This window comes from Pleuronectes platessa, chromosome 9 (assembly GCF_947347685.1).
Source record: "Pleuronectes platessa chromosome 9, fPlePla1.1, whole genome shotgun sequence".
Taxonomy (NCBI): Eukaryota; Metazoa; Chordata; class Actinopteri; order Pleuronectiformes; family Pleuronectidae; genus Pleuronectes; species Pleuronectes platessa.
In genome coordinates this window covers 19,042,753-19,057,744 of record NC_070634.1, presented here as the reverse complement: position 1 = coordinate 19,057,744, position 14,992 = coordinate 19,042,753, and the positions used below count along the sequence as shown (strand labels likewise).

The 14,992-nt window shown below is 43.3% G+C and overlaps 1 protein-coding gene across 1 annotated transcript; it reads right to left on the bottom strand.

Annotated features, from left to right (window-relative positions):
• Positions 1-615: 615 nt before the first annotated feature.
• Positions 616-11,957, bottom strand: alpi.1 (alkaline phosphatase, intestinal, tandem duplicate 1). Its single transcript, XM_053430907.1, has 11 exons — positions 11,864-11,957; positions 10,967-11,092; positions 8,898-9,013; positions 6,639-6,813; positions 5,125-5,297; positions 4,220-4,354; positions 4,058-4,133; positions 3,263-3,397; positions 2,748-2,939; positions 2,387-2,503; positions 616-890 (listed from the first exon to the last, which is right to left on the bottom strand). Exons 1-11 carry the CDS (start codon positions 11,955-11,957, stop codon positions 616-618), a joined length of 1,614 nt encoding a protein of 537 aa, XP_053286882.1.
• Positions 11,958-14,992: the final 3,035 nt, after the last annotated feature.

The following is a 14,992-nucleotide window of genomic DNA, read 5'->3' as shown; positions in this document are numbered from 1 at the left end:
CAATTCAGGTTTCTCCTAACTGCTGTCCACGAGCTGGACACTGAGCCCTCAGTCTGCTGGTTTGTTTCAAGTTATTCTGAGTGAGGCCTAAGATTAATGTGTAAATAGAGAATTACAGCTACACTCAAGAGTCGGACAGTTCCGAGCAGGCAGATCATGCTGAAAAATAGGAACGGGATAAAAACAAGTGAAAGGTAGTAGTCATGTTGCGATTCGAGAAAGTAGAATACTGTGAGCGCTGATGGTTCTGCAGTGGCTCCACAGTTGCATAGACCCTTTCTTGAAGAACCACTTGCATGTGCATTCATGTTAATATTTGCTGTTTATTTTCATAATCTTTGCAAGTTAATCTCACCTACAATGTCTACCTGTCAGTGTGCATTTGGAATGAGATGCTACCTGCATGTTTAAGCCTGCAGTTTGTATGTTTGGTAGATTACACATGTGTTTGAATGCGTAGGGAGTATGTATTTTTCAGTTTTGACATACTGCAAATGTTTATCCCTGCCAGCCTGAGTGTCTACAGCAAATGTGTTTGTGTATTGATGTTTAGTGCACTGTGAATTGCTGCCTGCCTACAACGTGTGTTTGTTTTGACATGTGTGCGTTTCAGGGTCATCTGAAAAACCAGATGAGGCCCAGTAAGCCAAACAGGAAGCTCGAGGGTGCGTTCACACACCCGGCGGAGGTGTGGTTGTGGGGGTGAGGAGGACAGTTCGTGTAGGGCTCCAAACAGGCGGCATAGGCCATGACGTGGGCCACGTAGTTTTGCTCCTTCACCCCGTGGAACAGGTGAGCCATTGGGCCTTTGGCGTAGATGGTAACATCCTCTCCGCCATGAGTCTCCGAGTCCAACGGCACGGCGGCCTGCTGCATGTACTCTTCATCATCTGGAAGGAAACAAGTGGCTGCTTGAATAGACCATATGTTTACCGTAATATCACAACACGTCAATGTGACTGAAACCCAGTACACAATTTACTGAGGTGTAATATATATATTGTAAACAAAGAATACTATAGTAAAAACTGAATATTCTGTCTTCACCACTTCAACGTTGTGTTCTATTCAGCATTGCTCTAAGAAGAGATTACAGTGGATTACCTTTGTTTGTCAACTCAGATGCCACCCACCATTATCTTTGCATTCGGAGCTTTCTGTGACTGTTTTGTGCATGAAATGGTGTTTAGCAAATCTTCTGTAATTTACGCAAATTACAACTGATTACAACAATCTTTAAACCCCCTTAAAGGTAATTTTAAGTCCTTTTGATCAAATTGCAGCATTTAGATGTGAAAGATGCCTGAGTCTTTTCACCACCAAAACAAACATTCAGTTGGAAAACAAGTACAGAAATTTTGTTTATGTATTGTAAATAAATATATTGTAAATATAACATTTTGCAGTATTGTGGACAAATTATTTATTTTTCACTAGTCATACCTAAGTGTACAAACAAGTCTTCATCAGGAGACATGGATGTCGACTGCAGTACTTCATATCTTTACTTCTGTCAAGGGGGTTATGTTTTCACCCCTTCACATATTTTTGTTGGTTTGTATGTATCAATGTTTTAGCAAGATTATGCAAAAAACTAGAAGAATGATATATGAGTCAAGGAAGAACCCATTAATTCCAGAAGCAGATTCAGGAATTTCTTAATTTTTCAACATTTTCACAATTTTTCCAGGGAATAATTAATAGATCCAGATGGAAAAAATCTGGCACATTTATGGGACTAATATCTATGAGTATGTGAAATGTGAGTGGAGCTTGATCGTATTTAAGGGGACTGTTGTGCCTTGGCAGAGGTATGCGCTCCACTGAGTGCCATTCTACTACCAACAGATAAAGTTTTAAAGGTGAGTGTATCTCACTTATGCACATTGACTTAAGGCGCCAAATAGGATGAGTGTGCACTTTTGAGACACAACTAATGGTTCCAAAGACATAAAGTGAGGCCAGTCAAATCAAAAGTACAAAACTCTGGACTTTAAAGGTCAGTGTCTGTGTGTGTGTGTGTGTGTGTGTGTGTGTGTGTGTGTGTGTGTGTGTGTGTGTGTTTGTGTGTGTTGAGGTATTTCCTCTATGCTCCCTCACTGCAATGACTGAAGCAAACAGTGCGGAACAGGAGAAGGAGGAACCAGATCACTGCTGTCCAGTGTTCCACAAAGAAACACAAATAACCTCTAAAGGTTACTTGTTCCCGATGAGGCCTGTGCGTGGAGGTCGAGACAACTCGGGGCCACAGACGTCATATTTCATCTTTGCTTTCAAGAGAAAAACGCAGGCATGAGTCAGCCGTAACCACATCGGTTGACGCTGTAAGTGCACACTTCGAGAGAGACGAGTGCTGCATCTGAAAGACATTAGTTTGAGTGCTTACAGTAATCCACCATTGTGATGTTTCCTCTGGTCCCATTTACATGGACATAACCGGGGCCGTTGGCGTACAGGATGCTGGTGAAAGGCATTTTGTCGTCTGCTCTCTTTGGTGCCAGACCTGAACAGCAAAACATGATAGGACAGTTGACTAATGACAGTTGAAATGTTCGCAATATGGACATTTTGAAGGAACATGCAAATTAAATAATCATAAATATGACAGTATCATCTGCATATATGAGTATCTAAAAAATAAGTCAGTTTTACTTTGAACGTTTCATGATTCTGAGCTTTATTTTTATGCTACTCGCTACATAGCGTCATGCTGTTATCATTCATCCGAAACAACATGCTAGGTTTACCAAAGATGGGATTTCCCCGAGGCGTGTTGCCACCGAAGGTGAAGACGTGGGAGTGGTCGGCGGTAACCACAGTCAGTGTATCAGATTCTCTGGTCAGCTGTGAGGCGCGATGAATGGCTTGGTCGAACATCACTGCCTCTGTCAGGGCAAGCTTCGCAATGCCGTCATGATGACCGTGATCAATTCTCCCTCGTACATAAGACACAATGCAAAGCAAGTGAATTAGACCCGGCCACGAACACTGGATCTCTACGAAAATTCTCTTGACTAATTTTTTACAGTAGCTAAATGGTAAATGCTTCTGATAATAAATAATTGATTAGATGATGACTGCCCTTTATTCGTTATATTCAAGCCATAAAACAAGGGTCAGGAGTCACTCCGGGTATGAATCCTCATATTGACCATGTGGCTATTCAAGGCCACCATTCTTAATGATGCTGATAATGTAATGCTTGGTGAGTTGTTAATAACTCGGAGAAAGGCTGATAATATACATATAAAGTAATACTTATCTTCCACGAACAGGAAGTACCCTTTGGGATTCTTGCTGAGGATTTGTATGGCCTTCTCCGTCATCTCCACGATGGAGGGGTCTCGTGTGTTGTTCCGGAAAACCTCAAATCTCATGTCCTTCGGCTCGAACAGACCTGGACCCACAGAGATGGGAAAAAACAGTTTGAGCTAGTGTTTGCATCAAGAAAAAAAAAGGAATGTTGACAGGAAGATATAGATTGTTCAATAACATACTAATAAAAGCCAAGTGCAAGAGGAAAACAAGGTGAAGGTACTTACATATGTACCTTTTATCTAGTTTAAATGACAATAAACTGCTGTCTATCTTTACCGCGTGTTATTTCAAATATAAGAACACTTTCAAATGTGGGAAAAAATGTCAAACAGAACAAGTCCATTTGTGACATGACTATTCCTACTATATCTGTGTTGTGCACTTTGTTTTATCGCTGTGGTGAAAGGGGATTGTAAACTACCTGTTACTTTACTGTTAACCATAATAAGTTATTCACATGCTTGTAAAAATGAAAAATGAAAAAGCCCTTTATCAGATGTCGTAACTTAGATAAGAGTGAATGCACACACACACACACACACACACACACACACACACACACACACACACACACACACACACACACACACACACACACACACACACACACACGCACATACATGTCTATCAGTCTTGATGTGCATGTTTTCAGTGAGTTTCCACAATGAGTAAGTTCATGTGTGTGTTCACCTGCTCAAACAACCTGATGACCCCTGTGTTCACACGTTTATGAACTCACCCATGAGCCGATCTGTAGTTTCAGCGTTAATCTCGTCAAACTCCTTCCTGTGCCAAACGTAGTGCGACCTCTTGTTCTGAAACACAAAGCAGGGGACACATGAGGCTATGGGTGCTCATCTTTAGAGTGTAGAGAGCTGATAGAAATAAGGAAAGACCCTACTGGCTTAGCCTTCAGCCACACGTCTATGAGGTTCCTCTTGTCTTTGCGATCCCCCTTTCTAGAGTTGGAGGTAGGATACTCCGGGTCCGGGGTTCCCTTCGGTGTCATGTACATCCTCCCTCCGCCCAGAATCACCTTGAAGGAAAACCAAATGCAATGGAATGTCGCATTAATGAAGCAGGTGAATTTTACATTTTTCCAGATGCATAATCAAATCAAAATCAGATGCTTAGACAGTGTGGAAGGGAAAACAGCATCACCATAACAAACTGGAGGTTTTCAGTCGATCACAACATGGAAAGACACACATTTAGTTTCTCTGACTTTATATGTTATTTTGTGTAGTATGTGTATTATTGTATATGTGTATTTAATATTAACAGTGACGGTAACAGTGAGGCTTAAAAGTAAATGTGCCTAAATATTCTATTAAAACTTTTTACAACTTGCGTCTTTTTTAAATTTGAAGTCAAATATATATTTTTTAATTAACTTGTAATAGTCATGTATCTGAACGTGGATATGTTTAGCTGGACTAAATGTAATTGTAATCCTTGTCACATTCCTTATATGCATTCTTTTAAACTCTGAGGCCCTGCCCTGCTCTTGTTTAATATTTTTTATTTTCAGCTGCCTTGTAATGTTTTTAACTATTTGACCAAATCAAAGTCCTCGTGGCACTTTGGAAATTAAATCGTATTCTAATAAAATCCCTCGCTCACTTCAATTATATCCAAGCAATATAAAGTCAGATAAAATCCCACAGCTGTAAACATACAAGCAATAAAAGGACAGCTGGTTGAGATTAGATTGAATATTACACTAACAATAAGATTGTTTCTTAAATTAAATGTATTAATTCAGTTAATTTAAAAAAAGTGCTAAACAGATTGGTTGTGACGTACATCAATGTCAACGTTGGTGACCATTTGCGTGGCGATGTCCACACAGCCCTGTCGGCGAGCACTGTAAGGGAGGTCGGCGTCACTGTACCAGCTGCGGCTGACAGAGTGAGCGTAGGCAGCGGCCGGCGAGGCGTGCTGGACACGGGTGGTGGTGACTATACCCACGGATTTACCTGGAAGGGAAACACACATTTAGATCAGGAATACAACTGTTGACTGTGAAATAATCGTGAAAGAACACGATTATTTTAGGGACTTCGACTATTCTTTACCTCCACCAAGGAGGTTCTGTTTCCATTTCATTTATTTGTCTGTTTGTCAGCAGGATTATTCAAAAACTACAAAACTGATTTCCCTGAAAATTTGTGGAGGAGTGGTGTGTGACCCCAATACGAATCAATACAATGTTGTTCTAGGATCATTAAATGTTCTCTGTCCTTGACATGGGGAGATAGACTGTTATCCTTGGTGGAGCTACGCAATCTCAAACTGTATTCAACACCTCTTGGAGACAAACTGCTCTGGATGAGTAAATGGTGTAGTCACAGTTCTGCCTATTCTGCTCAAGTTGAAGAAGTAGAAACAATAATTGCTTCTAAATCATTAAGTGATTGAGAAAATTAGATAAATAACAATAGTCAGTATTGTCAATCATTATTTAAAAAAATCATTTTATCATCCTCTCTGAAAACATAGTTTTTTTGCTCAAATCATTGAGGTTCAACTCATATTGAGCCTCTATTAAAATATATCAAACTTAATCAAAAAGACTAAACAGATAAAATGAAATAAAATAAACATCAGTTTATCCAGATCCATGAATTATGTTGAAGAAACGTGAAAAACATATCCTGGATCTTCCCCCTGATCCAGATCAGACTGAGGGGAAAACATAACCTCCTTCGTCAGAACACAGAAACATAACACAAATATACTGCAGCAGTATCTTTGTGTAATGGGGCGGCTGTGACTGAGGGGTAGAGTGGTCTTCCTTCAACCTGAAGGTCGGCAGTTCGATCCCCAGTCTGACCCATCTGCATGCCGAAGTGTCCTTGGGCAAGATGCTGAACCCTGAATGGCCCCCCATAGAATATCAAAGTGCTGCGAATAGATGCACTGTATGAATGTGTGTGTGAATGGGTGAATGTAACACTGTACTGTAAAGCGCTTTGAGTGGTCATCAAGACTAGAAAAGCGCTATATAAATACAAAACCATTTACCAGCAGTGAGTATAATATTTCACATAATGGACACTAATGTGCCTTCATAAACATGACTCGACATACGCATAGATATTCCTATGCTAATGATTTGTTGTGAAGGGGGCAGTGTGAAGTAATAATGACACGTCGGCTGTTCTGAACCTTGAGCCATGAGTGTTTATCCTCAGGTAGCAGAGAGCACATTTATCAGAGGATTGTTTTATTCTTGAGATAAGAATGTAATTCAGAACAATTCATCTCTCAATTATACAGCACACCCACTACTTGGCCGAGCCGTTTACTGTCCTCACCCTGCGCCTTTGCCCGTCGTAATACCGAGAAGACCTCATTGCCGAAGGTGGTGTTGCACTCGTAGGCCACCGCATTAGCGCTGAGTCCCACAGTCTTGGCGTTGGCCTTCACGCCGCAGTGGTAGGCTGTGGCCGTGCTCGCGCTGTCGGCGACCTGCTTATCTACACTGTAGGTCTGCGTAGTAGAAAGAGAGACACAAATCAAGACAAGTCAGTTAAAATATTAAGAATATCTCCTTTTAGGATAAATGAAATGTATTTTCGTGTTTGTTGCAAGGCAATGAGCACCTAGGGAGAATCTATAGGTGTCGGGGTAACAAGTTTAAAGTTTTAATTGTTTCAAAGAAACCGCTGTTGCCTTTATTTAATGTCAAACTGGTCTCACACAACAGACGGAGGACATTCCTGGGAAATAACTGTTTTCTCGTGCATTGCTCTTGAATGAAGTAAATGCAAAAATCCTGTTTGATTATAGGTTAGAACACAGAGAAACTCAAGACTCTGGATCCTGCTTGGTCGGGATAACCAATACAACAATTATATGACTGTGATCTGTGTATGGTCTGTTTTCACTGTTTCTACCACAATGTCAGCGTTTTCACTCAAAGTGTTGATTTAGTTAAATCCCCTGAAGCTGGTTTCAGACTAAAAGAGAGGGAGGGAAAGAGGCAAGATCGAACGTGTTCAGAAGACAAAGCGTGTGAAAGATGGGCACGCGCTTGAACCCTGACCCTCCCTTCTTTACGCCAGGTTATTCATCTGCTGTCCTCGCTTTGCCTCTCACTCTTTTTCCACCTCCACGTGTCTCACTTTACTGATTTACCAAACAACCACAGCAATGTCCAAAGACTTCTCTGCATACATGCGTGAGGTCACAGGCTGCAGAGGCAAAGAAATGAGCCTTTGTTGTTTTCGTCTGCTTTCATTTACTTTTCCAGTATTTAGATGAGCAATGTGAAAACTGCAGAATTACTGCTTTGTCATTTCTATCCTTGTATAGTCTAAATAAAAACTTACTGGCTAATGCTAATCCAGTGGTACAGAAAGGTGTGGGTGGGGTGGGGTGGGGGGGGATATGTCCCTGTTCAAAACAAACTGTATTCAGGCCAAGAACATTTTTCTGCTCCCATCCCTAACCCAGAGTGTTACTAAAGGCCGGCGCATGCTTCTGTTTTTAAAATTGGGCGACGCACGTAAGCACATAAGAAGAGATACATAAGCACGTAAGGGGCCCGCAAGCGCAAGAGCCCTTCCGGGCCCCTTACGTGCTTATGTATCTCTTCTTACGTGCTTACGTGCGTCGCCCAATTTTTCTAACTATACAACAAAGTGACGCGAGCCTCACGCAGCCCGCAAGGCTTGTGATTGGTCTGCCTACTACATCCCGTCCGGAGCCTAGTTTTCCGGTTTCATGTCCCATAATACCGGCAGAAACAACGGAAGATTTAGAAGAACGAATATGGACCAAATAGAAGAGCACTTGGCAGAAGAGATCCGGTAGTATGATCGCTTGTATAACCCGTCACTGACTGGCTGATTTGTCCGCCAGAAATAGGCTACGAGGAGCCGGAGTGGCTATGTAAATAAACAATCGACAAAGAAAAAAGAAGGCGTCTCTAAGGTCGTCTTCGACAAAAAACATTACTCCGCTTAGTGTTCTGGCGGGGAATTGCTGTATAAGACGCGCAGCGCTTGGGGAAGGTTGGGGAAGCATGAATGACAAAGAGTCCTGCGACACAGCTGCGTGAAACGCCGCCGACGCAGTTGCAGAAGCATGCTCCGGCCTTAAGTCTTTTCAGGTCGAAAGACAATAAAGTTTAAAGACTTGGATTAAAGACTTTAAATGGTCCCCTAATGCATGGAACAGCTGTATGTAAAGATGCACGACATAAAATTGCCCAAGAGTGAAGCCAAAACCTCTTGATGGCCCCCTGTTGGCTGGACGAAGTATAGGTTGTTAGCCTAGCTTCCTCCATGTTGGTGAATGGGATGCTTCCCTCCTTTGAGGTAGTTCTTATCACGGTGATGTTTGTTCAAGTGTTATTTGTTGTTCTAAGTTTGCTTTTAATAAGCTACTTGATGCAGAGAACATACAGATGCATCGTCCATCTTTACAGTCTGTTATCAGGCCATAACAGGACGGTGATTATAAAATACTCCTGTTGCTGAAAAATGCTAATTAATTCAAAACACACCGAGGTTGTATGATGAAAGCTTACAGGCTCTGTGATGATCAGCCGGTAAGTGTTGTGTTGTCACCTTAGACAAGGCCACATATGGGAAGGTGTCCATGGCCAGCATCGTCTCCTCCCCCGATCCGCCCTCCATCTGACCTCGAAGGATCCGCGCTGCCGTCACAGTGGACACGCCCATCCCTTGGAGAAAATGATTTACAGGTGAAGGTCCCAGATGTGCTTCGATGCACTTTTTTTCAGCAATGCAATCTCAATCTACAGTCAGAGTAGATGATGTATTAGGGATTCAACAGTTCAAACTTCTGTTTGCGTATTTGTGTTTGTGGGTTGTCTGACCCCACAGAGCAGTGACAACCGTTCTCTGTCCTGCCTGTGAATAATAATCCAAACCAGAAATGTAAGCATGTGTTTGTTTGAATAGCTCAGACTGTAACTGAGGTAAACAAACTCAAAGCACGGAAAGGACGTCAACTGAATGTGGACACGGGCAGGACAGTGATGGCAGCTGTTTTGCAGGAGAACCACATTGTCAAACAAAAACATCACACAGGCGAACATTGACTCTTCTCTGCAAATAATCAGACCACTGTTTGAAAACCTACACAAAGATTCTGCTATGTCACTATACCACATTTATTGCAAAGGTTACAAGGTTAAGTACATGCTTTATGATCACTGTCCAAAACATTTTAACAGTTTATTTATTTCTGCGTCCCACAACTTCATCTCACCCCTGACTCTGACAGCCCCTGTGGGAAGCCTCTGCACTTAACTCTTTCCTGTACATCACAGTCACATTCAACTGAGAAAAGGCTCTGTGTAGATTATTACAGAAGTAACGCACAAAGAAAACTCAGCCTCGACCACCCAGGATCATGACTCAGAAGGTCTGAGTTAAAGCAGATATTCTGGTGGTTAACAAGGGGGGGGAGAAAAACACCCTCTGCATTTATACAGTTCCCCCAACAACAATTAGTTTTATGCCTCAGCAGCAGTAAATGTATCACACAAGTGACATTCGATTTGAAACATCTTCCCGTCAATTCCAAATGGAAACCTTCTCTAACCGGCAATCCTCCCTTTGTAGTCAATGAACGCCAGACTCCGTCGTATGAACGGCTGAAAGATGGAGCATGTCAGCATCTTTGCTAATTACTCTCAATTGTCACCCTGATTAATACATTCTCATCATAAACATAATAGAAAACACATGTCTTCTTCACATTAGTATTCATTTGGAGTTGGGTTTCTGGCCACCTGATGAATTCATGTCAAATATTTGCCCAGTTTTCAGTTTTGGTGTGAAATCATAGAATCCTGATGGAAATATCTGGTACTTAAACTGCTTAAGGCTCCACTATATCAACCGTCTGTAGTTGGGTGCTTGTCCGGTGGTGAACAGGGGTTTATCAAAACGTGCTTGGTTCAAAGAGCTGTCCGCTACATTGGAAAATGATTAGAACGTTCAGAGGGACCCATAAAGATAAAACTGAACTACTTCTCTAAGAGCTAAGAACCGCTGAGTCAGCTAATAATCATATGTGTGTTTGTCACTGTGAACCACGCCTTTCAAATTACACTCTTTCATTTAATCTATTATATTAGTTCAGCTTTAAGATCATGATACTTTTATGGTTAAAAGAAGGCTTAGCTTGTCAAATCCATATAGGAGACATATAAAGCTCACATTCAGGTTCATAATTTTAAATCTGGGTTATGAATTGAAAATGTTTACATTGTGTAATGTTCAGAAAACATATCACTTTCCTTAAACTGTCCATTGCTGCAGCTCCTCTTTTCAGCCTCTGTCTGAAACACTTGGTGTTGAGCGCTTGTCTCTTTAAGCACCACCCCCCCCCCCCCATAAAGAAAAAATAAGTATGTAACACAAGAGGAAAGACAAACTGAAAGAGCCTTGCATGTTTCCTTTCACAAAAGAAAAACACAATCCACTGTCAAATCCACTTTCCATTAATCCATCCTGAGCACCGCAGACGCACCACAACTGAGCCATGGTGCATGTCGAGCTGTCACTGCGACCCAAAGGGACTATTTCTGTCCAAACTTCACCCACAGTCGGAGTCTGTGTTGGATGTTTGCTGGAAGAGAATCAGCTGGGATGGCGTGACCTACCGTCGCCCAGGAACAGGATGATGTTCTTGGCCTGGTGATTCCGAGGGTGGAGCTTCAGCGCAGCATCCAGTGTCGCTCTCGCCTGAGCATCCCAATACGCTGGCTCCCTCTCAAGTTCATAGCGTGCTGCTCCATGGAAACACACACACACACGCACGCACACACACACACACACACACACACACACACACACACACACACACACAACACAGAAAGAGGTGTGAGGTGAGTGTGTGGGAGAGCATGTACGGATATGAGTGGATCTCACAGATAATAAGAGGCAGGTAGAGAACAAGCCATGTGTGTGATATTCTGTGCTTGTGCGTGGTGTTTGCATGTGTGTAATGGTAAAACGCCGGTGCACATGAGCATCAATGGAATTCCAGCGTTGTCGGTAAAGGCGCCTGCACGCTCATGCATCTCTTTTTGCCTTTCTCTGTCACTTTGAATAATATGTTTTGCCTTTGGCTAGAAAAGCAAAAAAAGGGTTTTGCCAGAAGTGTCAAAATGACAAACACACAACCGAGAAGACCCATTAGTTTCTGTCCGTTCATGCCCCACTGACTGCAATGGAAGTCAAAGAGGAACATTCCTTCAGCCAAAACAAAATGGAAAGACAAACAGTCGTTTACATAACCAGGTAGACACAGGCAAAAATATACTCACTCACGCTTTTGTGCATCTGTGCAAACACTCTCTCTCCATCGCACCTACACACCTGAGTTCGTGCTCATGGACCAACCCAGCTTCTCAATCACAGCCCTGTCCTCACACACTCACCCATTCCCAGGTTTAGGTCACCTGCTCAAGTCCCTGTGCGCGTCCATCCGTCTGCCCACAAAGTGCTACAAATATCCCCACAGCAGGCGGCAATAATAACCCTTGTCATCTCCTCACCTTGGCTCCCCACGGCAGCCCGGCCCGCGGCCAGCAGGACGGAGCACAGGAAGATGAGCTTGAGATTGGGGGCCCCGCACTGTGGCTTCTGCATCTCTAATCCGAGCAACCGGTGGAGGCTGGAGAGGTCGACGCAGCCGGCTTTCACAGCAGCAAGCCAGAGACCAACAGGCAGGAGGCACAGGCAGAGAGTGTGTGTGTGTGTGTGTGTGTGTGTGTGTGGCTGCTGAGACCTCCAGCCCTTCCTTTTTAAAGCCCCGCTGGGTGTGTAGTAAGGAAGGGCCCACGACAGCTCATAGGCTCAGAGCCACAGGAGAGGGGAAGAGAGAGAGAGTGAGAGAAGGAGGAAGAGCCGCGAGGGGAGAGACACACGAGCGGAAAAGACCACACAAGAGCACTGGAGCATCGCGGCCCCTCCACTCATTTCGACTCCTGAAAGTGCACAACCCTCTTTTTTTATTGTTTTGAAAGGTTCCTTTACTTTAGCTCTTCCTCTTCTGGCTGAAGTGTGCGCAGAAATGTAAATGTCCCTCTGATGTGGTGGAGGAATAATAGGTCTTTTTTTATGCAGCAGCCTCTTTAACAGGGAGAGAGGGGGAAAAATGGCTGCCCAATTTGTGTTGGCATCCGTAGCACACAAATCATAACCATGCCTCTTTCCACTTCTTTCCCCCCATCCACTGGAAAATCAGTCCAAGGGAGGAAATGGAACCAGGTCCAACGTATTCTTGAGGAATATCATGTTTGGGTCTTGATGTGCTCTGCAAATGGTCATATTTCCATTTCTCTCCCCCGCCCCCCTTAGATATTTTTTTGCATTTGAAGGACCCCAATATTTTCTCTCCCTCACCAGATCAACTTGGCTGCTTTTCCACGGGAAGGGAAGCGGGGTTCGCATTTTTCCTCTGTGAGGTAGTGGAGACCGCCTGCAGAATGAAAATGTCTCCCCGCGCAAACACAACACTTAAAGTGTGAAACAAGGTGAGTCGAGCCAACTTCCCTCCACACGACCAGAAGAAGCTAATTCCCGGAGAACCGGCCCTCGCCTCGTGAGCCCGCCTGTCTGAATCCCGTTACCAGCCGCGATCTGGAGGACCTCTGCTTTCCACTGAACCACTCACCCGTTGCCAACGGGGGTTTGCAGTTAGTCACATGTGCCTAATCAAGAGTGCAATAAAATCATAGCAGCAATTCGGGTAAAGAGGCCTCACATGATGTGGCCCACACCACAGGAACTGGAAATACCAGCAGCAAAGTGCTGGGGCAGGAAAACATGTGGAGGCACGACTGCCTGTCCATTTGTTATGGGTTTGCTTCCCAGTGAAGGTCTAACTTCTGCTGGGAAAGTCAAATCAGTTTCCTGCATGACAAGTGTAAACACCTGGTGGTTGTTTTAGGTCTCAGCGTGGATCATCCATCCAGCCAAAAGGTCCTTAGGTGCTTTTGTAGGCTGATTATATGGCAGGCATGGATGCTCATGGGAATATGGCCGACTCCTGGGAATTCAGACGAGGAAACATAAACAAAGTGATGCAAAACAAGGGTTTGAGGAATCTAATCCCAATGTAAACATGTACATTTCACTCACTGAACTTTCAGTAGCCAGAAGTCTGATTCTTGGGTTTATCAGATAAAGGCATGAAGCGTATAGAACTTGATCTTAAAAAACAAACAATCAATTGTTCACGTCTTAATAGTGTTAATTTGACTTTACAAATGGAAGAATACGAATATATATGTGTAGAATCATGAATTATTAGAGTTAAGTTACTTTCAGGAGCTGCCCTACAGTGTGCGGTTGATTTAGAAAGAACCTTAAACACATCTTTAGTCTAAGCTTTTTGTATCATACAGTGGTTTTAACAGTAGCTCTTCACACACTCTGTCTTTCCAGCATCTGGATCCTGAGTCGTCGCTTCTACTGAATGTAAATTACAAACTTTACTCCCCTCCGCGCTGCTCTCCTTACATCCTTTAACCTATGGATTCCGTGAATTACAGTGGTTAGTCATTACCATTCTGGGTCTAGATTACAACTCGTGCAGGGAAATGTTTAGGTTCAGGTTGTCAAAGCGAGGATATACATGTGGGTGGTGCCAGACCACACAGCCACATTTTCAGAGAAGAGAGAAAGAGACTTTTCCTCATGGCTTTTAAAATTGACTTTTGACCGGATTTATTCAGATTGGACCAAGATAGAGGACGTAGAGAACGGGGCTGAGGATATTGATGGTGAAAGTCGTGGATGCTTGGGATGGTATCTTAAGAAAAGAACATCAGACATTGAGTGTGGGAATAAAAAAGAGGGTAAGAGACAGAGAGACTGCCAGATCTTAAAGACAATAAAAACAGAGACAGCTCTGGTAGAACAGAAACTAAGTCTGCAATGATGCCTGTGATCTATTTTAGCCTCAGCGTCAATATGCACCCCCCCTTCCCTCAAAAACACTCTCAGAAGCCGTTTCAGACATGACCTGCGGGTAAAATCCGGAGAATCGGCTCCAGAGTCTAACCAGAGTTTGCTTTTCAAACATGCACAACACGGAAGGTTCTCTGCACGGGCGCGTTCACAACAGCAATGAATTCTCTGCGTCTTTCAGGAATGAGGTGAAGCAGCCGGGAGCAGCAGACAGAGGCAGGAAGTGACGTTTTATCTAAGCTGCAGAGATCACCGACACCTTGGTGGGCTCTTATCACAACAAACTCTGTTTACATCTTTATCTTCTACGTGTGTGTCACCGCTTTTTCACCATGAGATATTTATTTTGTTATTGTTTTATTTATTTTTGCATGTGTCGCATGTTAGAAGCGTCATCAACACTCCCACTCGCGAGGGACCCCCTGCTGTGTTCCTGCTGATTCCTACAGACATTACACTATGAAGCCAGGCAAAGAAAGGGCGCAAAAACTGTGGAGCCTCTCACTCAGACATTTGCTTTCACACATGCACCTCCTCCGGAGAGAATAGGGACAAACTGCAAAGTCCAGTGCAATTCTAAAGGCAACTAAAGTGACTTCCACGAGAAACATGAAGAATGTATCCCGATCAATTTCAGGAGCGTCCATAAATGATGTAAGAGCTCTTTATGTGAAGCGCTGGTAAATAAGATCCCATCTCAGAGCAGTTGG